The 14,111-nt window shown below is 48.9% G+C and overlaps 3 protein-coding genes across 3 annotated transcripts; all 3 read left to right on the forward strand.

The window, feature by feature from the left end:
- Window positions 1-305: 305 nt before the first annotated feature.
- Window positions 306-5,483, forward strand: N7478_003890 (putative gelsolin repeat protein; the record flags this gene model as incomplete). Its single annotated transcript, XM_056920104.1, has 3 exons — window positions 306-468; window positions 547-5,173; window positions 5,240-5,483. 3 exons carry the CDS (start codon window positions 306-308, stop codon window positions 5,481-5,483), a joined length of 5,034 nt encoding a protein of 1,677 aa, XP_056783262.1.
- Window positions 5,484-6,422: 939 nt separating this feature from the next.
- N7478_003891 (D-arabinono-1,4-lactone oxidase) lies at window positions 6,423-8,150 on the forward strand (the record flags this gene model as incomplete). Its single annotated transcript, XM_056920105.1, has 1 exon — window positions 6,423-8,150. The coding sequence occupies one exon, from the start codon at window positions 6,423-6,425 to the stop codon at window positions 8,148-8,150; it is 1,728 nt and encodes a 575-aa protein (XP_056783263.1).
- A 3,465-nt stretch (window positions 8,151-11,615) lies between these two features.
- N7478_003892 (Zn(II)2Cys6 transcription factor domain-containing protein) lies at window positions 11,616-12,846 on the forward strand (the record flags this gene model as incomplete). Its single annotated transcript, XM_056920106.1, has 3 exons — window positions 11,616-11,804; window positions 11,891-11,988; window positions 12,054-12,846. The coding sequence occupies 3 exons, from the start codon at window positions 11,616-11,618 to the stop codon at window positions 12,844-12,846; spliced, it is 1,080 nt and encodes a 359-aa protein (XP_056783264.1).
- Window positions 12,847-14,111: the final 1,265 nt, after the last annotated feature.

Consider the following 14,111-nt stretch of genomic DNA (forward strand, 5'->3'; position numbering starts at 1 on the left):
TACCAGAGGATAGAGAGATGATAGTTCAAAATAGAACTGAGTTCGAGTGAAATAGGATGAAGAATGAAGAATAATAAAATAAAAATGTGAAGTGTCCAAGATCTAGTGGTAAACCAAGGGATGATCAGATCGGAGTGACCTATGGTCGTGTACATCCCCATTTAATTAAAGCAGGGCGGAGAACATCCTCCTTCTTTCCACTCTCTCCCATTCTTTTCCCCTCCATTTCCGCCCTCACACTCTTCCCCATAGAACACCTCCCTGGAGATATTCACGTTTGGCCAAAAACGTGATCCCGGGAAATCATGACTTCCACCAAGAATCCCGATGGCCCGGAGGACGTCAATGATTTCCTCATGCGCATCCGGGAGCTTGGCGAGCGCCGCGACAAGGAAGACGATGAGCGCACCAAAAGATTGGAGAATGAGATCTTACAAGGCCGAAAAGAAAGACAGGCCCGTCGAGCTGGTATCGTTTTGCAACCCCCTCCTTTTTGCTTTGGCGTCTTGGCCCCCTCATGATAGCTGGAGCTGCGGTGCAGTCAAGACCCCGCGCTGTGTTGCCATGATGGCCCACCGCTTGAGAAGATGTTGGCTGACCCGCGGCGACTCCCAGAACGAGCACGATCCATTGCCGGTTCGCCTACCTTGAATCCCGCTCGTTTGAGCGCGTCGTCATCCATCGGTCAACCTTCCATCGACCCGCCGGAGCACCTCGAGCCGACGGTACAGACCCCGGTCCCCGAATCAACCGAAGACCGCAAACCAAGCATCGATACAGAGGCGTTGTATAGGGCGGATTCCAGGAGAGGGTCGCTTCAGGATACAGAATTGGAATCTCCGCGAACCTTGCCCCCACTGTCGAGAAGTCGCGCGGGGACACTGTCCTGGCAGCAACGTCCGTCTTCTCGTGACTCATGGAATCTTGGAAACCGATCACCTGGCTCGACATCACCAACACGTTCTAGTCACTTGCGAAATGCGTCTACGGCCGAAAATGATAATCAAATGTCGCGTTCCTCCATCGCCCTCTCACTTGGCTCGAAAGACCCTTCGTGGTTTCGTCAGACTCCGGACCGAGGATTTGGCTCGCCCGCTTACCGGAAACCGGAAGAGCGATCTGATAGCCAGGTGGATTTGGGAACAAGTCGTCAGCTACCCGGTATGAGCCGTGAGTCGACTGTTGAGCCGGAGAAGATCGAGAAGCCCGAGGAAAAAACGCCCTCGCCCCCACCATCAGCCTCAACTGTTGGAGAGACCAACGCGAGCAATCGTTATTCAAGTGTCTCATCTATTTCCCCACCCACAGGATTGGGATCGCCAGTGCAAGCAACGGATGGACCAAAACTAGAGCCATCACACATCGAGTCCTCGGTAGATGAACCAATGCTGCCCCCGTCCCCAACCCAACGCCGAATGTCGCCGGAGCGTACTCGGTCAACATCACCTACAAAGGGCCTCGGTGGATTTGTACAAAGTGCTATGATGCGTCGATCAGATAGTGTATCCAAGCGCTGGAGTGCCCAAATTCCACAGGGTCTGAGTCGGAGTAACTCTATCGTCAGCAATCGTAACAGTGTTGCGGCTCCTAGCTTGACAGCCAGTGTCAGCGATATGACACCCACAACAAGCTCCCGAGCCAATCGAGATATTTCTCCCATGCCCACGGAACGCCCTGGTTCGAGCTACAGCGAAGCCTCCGTCCAGCCTTCAGAAACAACCGAGAGACCTAAAACTCCGTCTTTCACTGGAAACAACGACGGAATGCGTTCTGAGGGGAGCCCCACTAGACCCTCTTGGTATGGACATACTAGATCTACAAGCTCTATTACTGCAGAGAGCCCCGCTGGCGATGCTCCATCAAGCCCCTTCACTTCAAGAACCATGGACCCCAAGCGCTGGAGCCCTACCAAAGCCAGCTGGCTTGAAAGTGCACTCAATAGGCCCGATACTCGACAGCAAAAGCCGCCGCCGCCGCAGCAGCCCTCGTGGGCCCAGGCGCGTCAGTCCAGAGGCAGCGTAGATATGGGACGCGTTAGTGCCTTTAAAGAAGTCACTCCAGTGGGCTTGATGCGAACACCCCCACCAGGCGGCCACTTCAAGAAGCCTAGCATTTCTGGAACCTCGTCGGCGCTTGGTAGCCCCACTGCACCCAAGAGGACAACACTGTTGGATATGGCGCCACCTGTCACAGAATCCGAGAGACCGTCTACGAATACTACATCAGAGAAAGCGCCCGAGCCCGAGCCTCAGCCCGACTTGGAGGCCGGATATAAGTCTGAGCCTGAACCTGAGACTGAGGCAGAACCCGAACCCGAGCCAGTGCTAGACATCAAACCACCTCTAGAGCCCGAGTCACAACCCGAGCCAGAAGTTCAGCCGGAGCTCCCTGAAGTCGAAAATTTGGAAGAGGACTTAGAGCCCTTGGCTGTTCCAGAAGCCGAGACCCAAAAATCCCCATCAAAGCCATCGTTATCATTGGACCTCAAGAAAAGCCCTGAAACCGACTCTATCCGTAAACCATCTGTTCTGAGTCCGAAGCCGAACTTTTCGCTACCCAAACGCGAGCCTCTACCACCGAAGCCTTTAACCCAGTCTCCCGTGGTTGATTTCCGAGGAAACCTCCGCAAACGTGATACGGGTCAAGACAAAGGGAAGCAGGCAGAGCCTGAGTTCAAGAATGTATTTGGAAAGCTCAAGAAGACGGAAACTCGCAACTATGTTGCCCCAGATGAACTGAAGAGCAACATCCTTCGAGGTAAATCCGCTCTTAACGTGACTGGAGGCCCGAAGAAAACTGAGCGCGTTGATGAGTTCAGAGAAAGCCTTGTAGGCACAAAGGCAGCAATGAAAGCTGGGGGAGGGTCGATTCGACGAAACACGGCCGGAGAGAAGGATGCGCCACAAAAGCCAGTGGAAGGTGTCCCTGAAGCTATCGCAAAACGCAACATTATGACGAAGACGAACAGTGTCCGACGAACGAATACCGATCTTACTAGCCCTACGACCGCCGCAGAACCTAGCCCATCACGATTTTCATATCAGTCACCCGTATCGCCCATTGCACCCGAAGAGCAACTCAGCCTGAGGTCGCCCACGAAGCCTGCTCTCACTGAATTGGAAATTGAGGAAACACAACCCGAATCGAATTTAAGCCCGATGACAGACAGAAGAGATGCACTCGAAATCTCGAGCCCGGTATCCGAGACGGAACAGAAGCCTTCAAGTGAGCAATTTAATTCGGCTCGTAGTTCGCCAATGCCGAAAGTCGCAGAAACCGCCAGCATTGTAACTGCAAGCCCCGTTGTGGCTACTAAAGGGAAGCTCGCAGGAAGAATCAACCCTGCATTAGCTGGAATTCTCTCCCGTGGGCCTCTAGGTGCATCCGAGGCACCTAAGAGAGAGCTGCCTACCCCTCCTTCCGGAGATGCCTCTTCTGCATCACCCACTGCGCCTCTCACCCACATGACGAAGAGCCGTGCCCGTGGCCCTAAAAGACGGGCGCCTAAGGGAGCCTCTGCCCCGTTGTCACCTGCTGAAGATATCAAGGAGGTTGGTGCCATTTCATCTCCCGAAGTCAAAAGTTCTCAGATTATTCCCGAGCCTGTAGCTTCTCCCGAATCTACCTTAGGGAACGAGTCAAAAGAACGTGTGTTTCAAGATACTGAAACCGCACAAACAGGGAGCCCTTACATCAAGACACTCCAAGGAGTAAAAACCAGCTTCCAGAATGCACTCAACGGCGGACTACAGCAGAGACTGAGAAGCATGTCGCCCACATCCCCTAAAGAGCCCAGCAGCCCTAGCTCTCAAACGGACGCAAATTCCCCACAGGAAATGAGATTCCCGAGAGATTTGAAACGATCAAGCGGACCTCCTGTTCCACCAAAGCCCAGCGCATCGCCTTCTCCATCCCCATCGCCGTCGAGTCCCACATCGCGATACCAGTGGGGCCAAGCTCGCTTCATCGCATCTTCGCCTTCTCCTCTCGGTTCCCGCTTTAAAGAGAGTCGAAGCGCTTCACCATCAACACCTTCGAAACAGGGTATCCCGGGAGTACTGGTTGCGGATTCTTCACCTCAAAGCAAAAACAATGCATCGCCACCAGTTCCTCCCAAGCGCGCCGATATCTCGCTTCAGAGGCCTGTTGATCCCCGGAATAGACTCTCACGCAAGATGTCCGCACCTTCGCTAGTGGCCCAGGCAGCAGAAGCCAGAGAAGTCATTTCTGGTTTTTTCAAGAACTTTCCTAACCCACGAGATCGCATGGATATTGATCCCCAATTAATGCTTGCGAACAAACAGGAGGACCCAAAGATTCGAACTGCGAAACGCCAGATCTGGGAAATTACGGGAGACGGAAAGAGACAAGAATTGCCAGTTAACCAGGAATACGTTCTTTACGAGGGAAGCATGTATGTGTGCGTGCATCTGTTCGAGGTGCAAGGCACCAACCACTCGGAAGTTTACCTTTGGTGCGGCGACGATGTACCAGAAGCAGCACTAGATGATGCACAGCTATTCGCTCGCAAGGTTGCTCGTGAACATAGCTGCAAGCTAGAGGTCATTCGACAGGGCAAAGAGCGTCTGCGATTCATTCAAGCCCTTGGTGGAATCATTATTACACGCCGTGGATCTAGCTCTCGCTCTACATCATCTGCCTTGTACATGCTGTGTGGTCGCAAACACCTGGGTCAGATGGCCTTCGATGAGGTCGACTATTCGCTGCGCAATCTGTGTTCCGGATTCCCATTTGTGATTTCCGCGCCCTTTGGCAAGCTTTACCTGTGGAAGGGTAAGGGCAGTGGGCCCGAGGAAACCGGTGCAGCTCGCTTGATTAGTATGGACCTCGGCTTAACGGGCGAGTTTGAAGAGGTCGACGAGGGCGCAGAGCCAGAATGCTTCTTTGATGACTTTGCAGGTTCAAATGAAACCAATGCTCTTTTGACTTCGGAGTATTGGGCCCTGAAGCCGAAATATGATCATTTCCGAACTCGCCTTCTCCGTGTTGATCATGAACTGGGCCAGCCACCGCGTTTCTGGATGCGGCGTCCTGGATCAGGATCACCGACCGTTCGCCCGAATGACTGTGTTCAAGAAATTGAACCGTTCTGCTACAGGGATATAACCGATAAAGATGTTTACGTTCTGGATACTTTCTTTGAGATCTATGTGTATGTATCGTCATTCTTCCTTCATTCTTGATGCCCAATGAGTATGCAAAGCTAACATTGTCATAGAATTATCGGCGAACAAGCCTCTCAGAAGTCTGCCGATTTCGCATCTGCGGTGGTTCTCGCTCACGAGTATGGTATCCTCGCCGCCTCTCTGCAAGATCGACCCTTTATCCCTAAGAGCTTTGTCGCGCTCGGTGGCATTCCCGACCGATGCCAAAGTGCATTCCGGAAATGGGATCAGAGTTCTCTCCACGCACCCTGCATCTTTCCTCTGGATGTGGCGATCGAAGCGATTCGTTCCCAGTAGACATGCATCTGCATGGCATCTACACATCTACTTTCCATTCTGTTCATATTCTCTTCATCTCTTGTGTTTTCTTCATTACTTTCCCCTCTTGCCTTCGTTTCTCATTCTCATTTCCTTTTTATTTCCTTTCTCTGTGCATATTTCGGCTGTAAAGAGCATTCGTGGGCGGCTGGAGTCCGATAAGGTTTACCATGGTGTACAGTGTGCCTTAGACATGGCGGGGAGCATCTATCTGGGTTGTACGTGTCTCACATTTGCAAAGCATCTTCGGTATACATGGCATGTACAAAATCTGTGCAAAATCATTGTGGTTTATAGTTAGGAGTGTATTGATATCTCGGTCGAGCAATGTCTATTTATTCAAGGATTAGTTATTTTCCTATCTTGTAGGTTAAGTAGAGTAAGTGCATGAGTCACCGGGATATATTTCCCTTTCTATTAGCGTAATTGAATTGGTGCGATCGGTGCAACCGAAGCAGGATCGGAGATAATTTCGTCTCCACCACGTTTTTCAAGAAACAGCTTATCACTGGATGAACTCGGAGCCTTGGGAGATTATAAATGCTGTAACCTCGTAACCTTGTAACCTTGGGAGATCTTCCCGATCTGGAAGCATTAGACCTGTGGGATGGATATTACTCTTGCCATTTCATAAATAAAACAACAATTATCCGAAAGAGCCAGAATATCTCGAGAAGAGAAGAGTGTAAGAGAAAAGAAAAGAGAAGTGGGGGAAAACGGATATTAAAGTGAACAAGTGGGCCGATCTCGACTTATCGCGGCTTCTGGCGCCATAAATTATTTTCCTAGCCGTGTTTCTCCCCATTTCTTCCCTTTCCCACCCCACCGCCACTTCTCCCGATCCTATTATAACTAGACGATGTGAATCTGGGACAATGCGCGATTGATTCCGTACCCTTATACCTTGTCGACTCGATCATGGACCCAACCATCCGGCGCGAGCTGTCGAAGCTCGACTCTGCGGTTCCGTTCCGCGCCTCGCCACACCATCTACACCATACTTGGGCGAAAACCTTTTTCTCAAGACCAGAGCTCTATCTACGACCGCAGACGATACCGGAGATTCAACAGATTGTTACACTTGCAAGGAGGTGTAGACGACGCCTCGTTACTGTGGGAAGCGGCCATTCTCCCTCCGATTTAACATGTACCTCGGCTTGGCTTGTGAATCTGGACGACTTCAATCGCGTTTTGAGTCTGGATACGGAGACGAGAACTGTGACTGTTGAGGCGGGGATAAGGCTGAGCGAGTTGGGGGATCGATTGGAGGAGAATGGATTGATGTTGGAGAATTTGGGGAGCATTGACAGTCAGTCGATTGCGGGTGTTATTGCGACGGGGACACATGGGAGTTCGTTGCGACATGGACTTCTTTCGGAATGCATCGAGGGGTTGAGCTTGGTTTTGCCCAATGGTCAACTTGTCAGATGTAGCGCTGATAACAATCCTGAGCTGTTTCGTGCGGCGCTGGTCTCGCTCGGAGCTCTCGGGATCATCGTTGAAGTGACGTTTAAGGCGCGGAAGGCGTTCAATATTGCCTGGCGACAGGAGAGATACTCGCTTGCGAAGGTGTTTCAGGAATGGTCTGGTGATTTGTGGACATCTCATGAATTTGTTCGTGTCTGGTGGCTTCCCTATGAACAGGGTGCGATTGTTTGGCGAGCCGAGCCGACCGATCGTGTGTTGCAGCCGCCTCCGAAGAATTTCTACGGCGAGTGGTTCGGATACCACGTTTACCATAACCTGCTTGCTTTATCGTCGTATCTTCCTCGCATTTTGCCATGGGTGGAATGGTTTGTTTTCGGTCTGCAGTATGGCTTCCGACCGGGCAGTACTGTTACTGAGGCTGTTGAGCCCGCGCGTGCCGGTCTCCTGATGAACTGTCTATACTCGCAATTTGTGAATGAGTGGGCCCTCCCATTAGAACGGGGTCCCGAGGCAATCACCCGTCTCTCAGCTTGGTTGCACGGCGACACCAAGACTGCCGGTATCCCCTTCTCCAGCAAAGGATTATACGTCCATTGCCCCGTTGAGGTCCGCGTTTCCGACTCCTCCCTTACCTCTACCCCACGCCCATACCTCGATCCAACCTGCCGTGATGGCCCGACGCTATACTTGAATGCGACGCTCTACCGGCCGTATCTCCGGGATCCTCCTTGCCGAAAGCGATACTACGAGGCCTTCGAATGGCTCATGCGGGACATGGACGCCAAACCACACTGGGCTAAGAATTTCACGGCCCTCGGTCCAACAGAGCTGCATGGTCTCTACGGGAAAGATATGGATGAGTGGATGAAGGTTCGCCATGAAGTTGACCCCGAGGGAATGTTTTTGGGCGAATGGCATCGTCGTAACTTACCCCTCTCTACGTGGGGAAAGGGAGGAAACGGTGCCCGAAGTGATGATGGGCTCCTCTCTCTTCTAGAAGGGGAGAGTGAGCGTCGCCGGGCTGACACCTGTGGTGCGGGTGATGGGATTGAATGGGTAGGAGATTGCCGATGGTTAGCTCCGCAAGGCGAGAAGAATGCATATGATGAAGAATTGGAATTGCCGCCTGACCATCCGGCGTCTAGTCCGACCACCGCGACGAGCGAGGAGAGTTTTGATTTGCTCGCCAGAGGGGAGGCTAGTATTGTTCTGCTTTAAGGTCAATCCGAATTTCGGAGAATGATGAGAAAGGGGAAAGAGTCGGGTTTTTAGCGGGGAAAATAAGCCGTACCTTTCTTCCGTGTATGGCTGTCTTGTCTATAACGTTTCTGTGTTTTTGTTTTTTTTTCTCTTTCTCCTCGCTCTTGTTTCTGTGGTCCCCAATATCCCCAAGGTTCTCAAGACAGGGGATAACGGACAGCCTCCGACGTACTGGAGGTACCTGGGCGCAGTGCAAAGAAGGAAGAGCCGAACCGAACAAAACGGAGAACGAAACAAAGAAAGCGAAAAGAGAAAGAGAAAGACTACATTGTCCTGCTGATCTGACTTGCATGGAATGTGTTTATTGGATGATAAGCTTGGGCTTGCTGCATGGTGAATCACCCCCAAATTGTACAGGGGAAGGGTCCCCGCTAGCTCGGGCAAAGACACATTTGGGCGAAGAAAAGGGGTCAGAAGAGGATGATGAGTACTCCGTATTCATTCTCAGCCACTTGGGCTTTTCTTCTTTCTTCCTTTTTTGTTCCTGCTTTTCTCCATCCTCTCTCTTTCCGAATCTTCCCATTTCTTTCGCCGAAAAATGGAAATTAAAATCAAAAGGGGATCTGATCATTGAGATCCGGTCGCTAGATAGAGAACCTATCTGCACATGTGAATAATGTTTAAATATTGAAATTAAGATCAAGACAGATTCAAAAGGAAAAGAAATAGAGATAGAGATAAACATCTTCTTTGCCTCGTGGACCTCAGGATTAAAATTGAAATCACCTACATCCACACCGTAAATCCAGATCCAGTTAGATAGAATTGGAAAGGCAATAAAAGGCAATAATGGGGAAAAAAAGTGAATTCAATTTTGTCTCTTCCAGGTTCTACTATTAGGGCGTGTTCACGAGAGGGACGTGGACTGCAGTCTGCGCCGAGTTCAATAGCGTCTGTTGGATGTAGAGGGCCACCAGGTTAAGCTGAACCTGGAATAACACAGCACTAGCACAGCAATTCTCTGCCAGTATAATCAATCAATCATTCCGATATTGGAAGGTTCCAGGGCTGTTCAATTGTAGTGAAGTGTATCCCGGTCCACGCCACATCTATTGGATCTTCCCTATTACCCAAGAATCAGGAATAGGAAATAGAAATAGAAATAGAAATAGGTAGACACAAAACAGAAACAATCAATTCAATTCAGCGGTGACACAGTTTGCAGCACGCCAAGCGAGTCTCTGTAAAGTCGACCCGATTGTAATTTCCACCATATCCACCCAGGACCACCCTCCAGCAAGCAGCAAGCAGGAGTAGTAAATCTGATCTTAGAAGGAAAGAAAAAAAAGATCAAGCCCACTGGTTCTGATTAGGGCCGCGTTGATGTTGCCCCTCGTCAGCCCGGGATTTGCTACATTGTACGGAGTACACGGGCTTCTGGTTGCGCTTGTGTTGCCTGTGCTAGACAAGGGGTTAAGAGGGGCCAACCATAGATAGAGGGAGGGAAGAGAGGCAATAAAAGTAATAAATGAGAAAGTAATAAAAGAGAAAAGAGAAGAGAGGAAAGGAAAAAGGGAGAAGGGAAAAAAGAAGAATAACCCTGGATATAAAAGGAATGATATAGCCTGGCATGTTGAAATACGTTCTGTCTACGCGGCCCAAGTGTTCTCGGGGTCGTTGGGCCTTATGCTTTGTCTGCCTTGGGGGAGGTGCCCAAAACCCAGGTGGGAGTTACGTGCTTGTCACGGTTGGAGCTCATATGTTCCAGTTGTTGGATACCTGAATACCTGAATCGGAATACATTGATTGATTCGTGCCTGCAGACCAAATGCCAACTCTTTCTCCTGGGATAACCCATGGCCAAGGACATATCACGCCGTACCACGTTTCTTGCGTCAACCAGGATACAATCAGGTGATTGTGATTATTCAAGTTATTGAGGTGAAGTGTTTGTACTTGACCGCTTTGGCCTTCTTGACTCTGGACACTAGAGACACTAGAGATGTACTGTAGTGCTGGGAATCCGGGATCATGGTTGGTTGTTGGTCCACTTCTCATGGTTACTTACCAACCACAAATAACTGGGGGTTTCTGCCTTGTATTGCCCTGCTCTGTTCTCTTATGTATCAATCCTTCGTAATAATCCGGTCCATCTGCTTCTTTAGCTGCCATTGCACGTGTCGATCGTCAACCCGTGGCGATGCCGTCTTTTCGGACAAGAAACGATACGATCATAATTTTCAATTTTCAATATAGTACATCCATACAAATACTGGTAGTGTAGAACCAAAATGAACACAGAACAGAGCGTTGACCTCCGTTTTCCCTGACAAGTTCAACCGGGGAGGTCGGTGCTCCGTGGAGTCGATGATCCACTGGCGGCTCGGACCGTGCTTTGCTAGTGCTGCAAAGGAAGAAGAAAGGAAAAAACGACAAAGAGGGAGATAAAAAAAGAAAATAGTATATATCTGCCATAGGTAGACAAAGTTTAGTAGTGGATGTATTATGTAGTATGCCCGGTGGATCTTGATCGACTTGAAAGTATCCAGTTTCCCATTCGCGTACATTATACATTCATTGTTTACCATGTTATCCACGCCATTGTTGGGTACGCAGAACAAAGACCTAATCACCAATAAAGTCCAATAGATCAAACAATAATCTCTCATATCTGCACAGCTTTGGTCCTACAGGGCTTGAACTTGCTCATCCCTGCTGAGTACTTACCACAGCCACCCGATGTCGCGAGACCTCGAACGGTGGCCCGTTGACTTTTTGACCGCTCCACGTCACCATTTTTATTTTTTTTGGTCTGTAGGTTTTTCCCCTCATTCATTCGCTTTCGCCCGGAGCATGATCATCCCACTATTATGCGGGGGATGACGAGGGGTATTGCATAATGGGTGAATGAGGGAAAGAGGGGTGGGACGTAATTAATTTCAGGACTTAAGACCAGAGACCAAAGACCACCTGGTAATATCTGGGGCAATAATGGGCAATAAGAGGGGAAGATACAGATACTTGTACATGGATGATATACAGCATACAGCATACAGCGGGCACACAAGCACTGGCACTAGGAGGTCCATGCTGGCGGCTGAAGGTCTCTCTCTCCAGCAACCCCCACCTGCTCGATTCCAGGTATTTTTGCTTTTTTTTCTTTTCATTTTTAAATTATTCTGTTGTATTTGCTTTCTTTTCTCTTTTTACGATTTATATTGACATCCCCCCTCCTGGGTCATAGCTTCGTGACCGCATACTTCTATTTCACTTCTACTTCGTGTCGACCCTGCTTTCAACTTCAACTTGAACTTGAATTTGAACGAACCTGAATTCCGAGTCTGATCCTTTTATATATCTCTTTTTTGTCTCGCTTCTATCGAATCCTACCTCCCCCGATCAAAGCTCTTCACATCCTATCTATTCACTTTTATACTTCCTTCTATACCTTCCCTCTATCACTGCACGCGGATATACCCGGCTATGTCATGGCAACCGAAGCTGCGCCCTAAGGGCTTCCCACATAGCATTGACGATTTTGCTGTCGCTTCATTATCAGAACTGGAGCATCGCTCTAGGATGGGTGATGATAAACGTGATCAGCGTGTTTTTCGTGTAAAGCGCAAGCATGTTCTGAAAGCCTGCGATCGATGCCGTGTCAAAAAGACGAAGGTCTGTTCATCTTTAAATTTGAATTTGAATTATTTTTCTAATGAATTGAAATTATAACAATAAACCAATACTAATACTCCATCCAGTGCGATGGGAAACAACCATGCAACCGCTGTTCCGTATACAATCATCCCTGTCTCTTCCGCGAGCGAAAAGCAACTCAGACAAAAGTCTACTCTAGAGGGTGAGTCTCCTCTACACAAAACTTTATATCACCTACACAGCATTATCTAACATATTCATGGATAGATTCGTCGAAATGCTTGAATCCCACCACTCCCTCGTCGTAAAAGCCCTCCAAAAACTCTACAAATTCTGCATAACCAACGAAGGCTTCCCAGGTGATCCACTAGAAGAAGCACCAGACGGTCACCCCCTCACACACGCAATACTAGACCGTCTCGGACTGATAAAGCAGGCTGAAGAGAATGCGGATGAACCAGATGAAGACTCCGAGGATCTACGATACCTTCGTCTTCTATCTACTTCGACGGAGTGTAGTGCTACGGCTGAGCCGTCGCCGGAGCCGGCTACGCCGCCGGAACCTTCGTCTACGAGGATGATTTCAAGAATTTGCTCCGGGCCTGTTAGGGGGAATCCCGTAGGGCCCGGGAATGGTGCTGCGCCTGGGTGGGGGTGGGATATGCAGGGTCATGGTGTTCAGGGTGCGCCTTATCCGAGTCCTTATGATTATCATTTGGGGATGCAGAGGGTTTCGGGTGTGCCTGTTTCGGAGATGGGTGAGATAGCGCCGAATGTGGTGGATGTGGGGTTGGGACAAGGACATGGACATGGCCATCATCAGAGTCATAGTCACAGTCACAGTCACGGTCAACATCAACAACAGCATCAGAGAACAGAGGTATGTTATCTTGAGCCTGAGCAGGTGGATGTTAAGCCTGTTATTGGGAGGATGGGGAGTATTATGGAGCATCACCATATGGGTGTTCAGGTTGACGGGGATATAATGAATGAGTTCCAGTTTCATGGGGAGTCGTTTTATCCTGGGTTTGCGCCTAATTGGTCCTTTCCTTCGGGGTGATTGGTGATTTATACTTGAACTTGGCTTGACGTCTCAAGGTTCTTTCTTTTCTCTCTATCTCTACTCTTGGATTGCTGCTGAGCAGCGGTACATTCTACTTTCTATTCTTATTTATATTTTTCTTCTTCTTCTCTTCTCTTTTCTTGTCTTTTGTTTCCCAATCATTCACTGAAAACTGAGATTGAAGAATGCTTTTTTCTTTTCTTTTCAACTTTACAAGGTACCTATGCATGTTTCGCATGGAAGCTGAAGATGAAGATGAAGATGTCGGGAACATTTCTTCGGAGTTGAATTTTCCATCTTGATTATCGATTACCCACCATTTTCGTATCTAGCTCAGATACAGACCCAATTGACAGATGCTTAACTAGTCCTGTGCTTCTTGTCAGGTAGACTTCAAGTTCAAGTTGTTACATAGTGAGCGTTTGAGCTGTGCAGATCATGATCATGATCATTATCATGATACTGCCCGATTAGATCGTGGGACGTGGAATCAGTCGGTATATAGATTTTATTTCAGTTTGGTCTAAGGGGGCTACAGTACCTCGTTCATGTATATAGATCTGATGATTTGATTAAATAGATTCATTATAGATCCCATGTTACATCCTCGTTTTTTCACTACTAGTTGTAGAGAATGGTAAGTATCAACCTGGTTCGGTGGCGAGTTCACGGACCCACACTGCTCAGACTCAATATGAAGAGCCTATCGGTAGGAACACAAACATGGCACAGACGCTCATCCTGCTATTCTGCCGATAGCATCTAGACTCTGGCATTAACCCAGGAATATAGCAGAGGTGCACAGACATCCCCGGAACAATGATGCTCGTGTGAGCTTAATAGATCTAAATATCCAAATGTAGATCCAAGCTTAGGTAGCTTAGCTTCGAAAGCTTGTGAGTGCTTTGCAAGTAGGTAACATGAGCTAGTGGTAGTACGACGCCATGAAATGCAAGACAGAGAACAGGGCGGACCCTGGGTCAGGCAGAGGAGGTAAGTGGTTATGTTTGATGGGCTTTGAGTGTAAAGAGAGCTAGGATGTATTTGGTATTTACGTTAGGTAGAGGTAAAGATAGAGAAGATGTACTGGAACATCGAAGGATTGGGTAATTTTTGTATTCCGCACGTTTATTCGGCGTTGTATGGTAGTATTGGACAAGTGTGGAGAGCCACAACTGAACAGGAGTATCGGCGATGCATGAAAATGAAAATGATAGCAAAGAGGACAGAAAATAAAAAGAAAGACCCCGGGATACCTGAAG

This window comes from Penicillium angulare, assembly GCF_028827245.1.
Source record: "Penicillium angulare strain IBT 27051 chromosome Unknown utg000003l_segment0_segment0, whole genome shotgun sequence".
Lineage (NCBI taxonomy): Eukaryota > Fungi > Ascomycota > Eurotiomycetes > Eurotiales > Aspergillaceae > Penicillium > Penicillium angulare.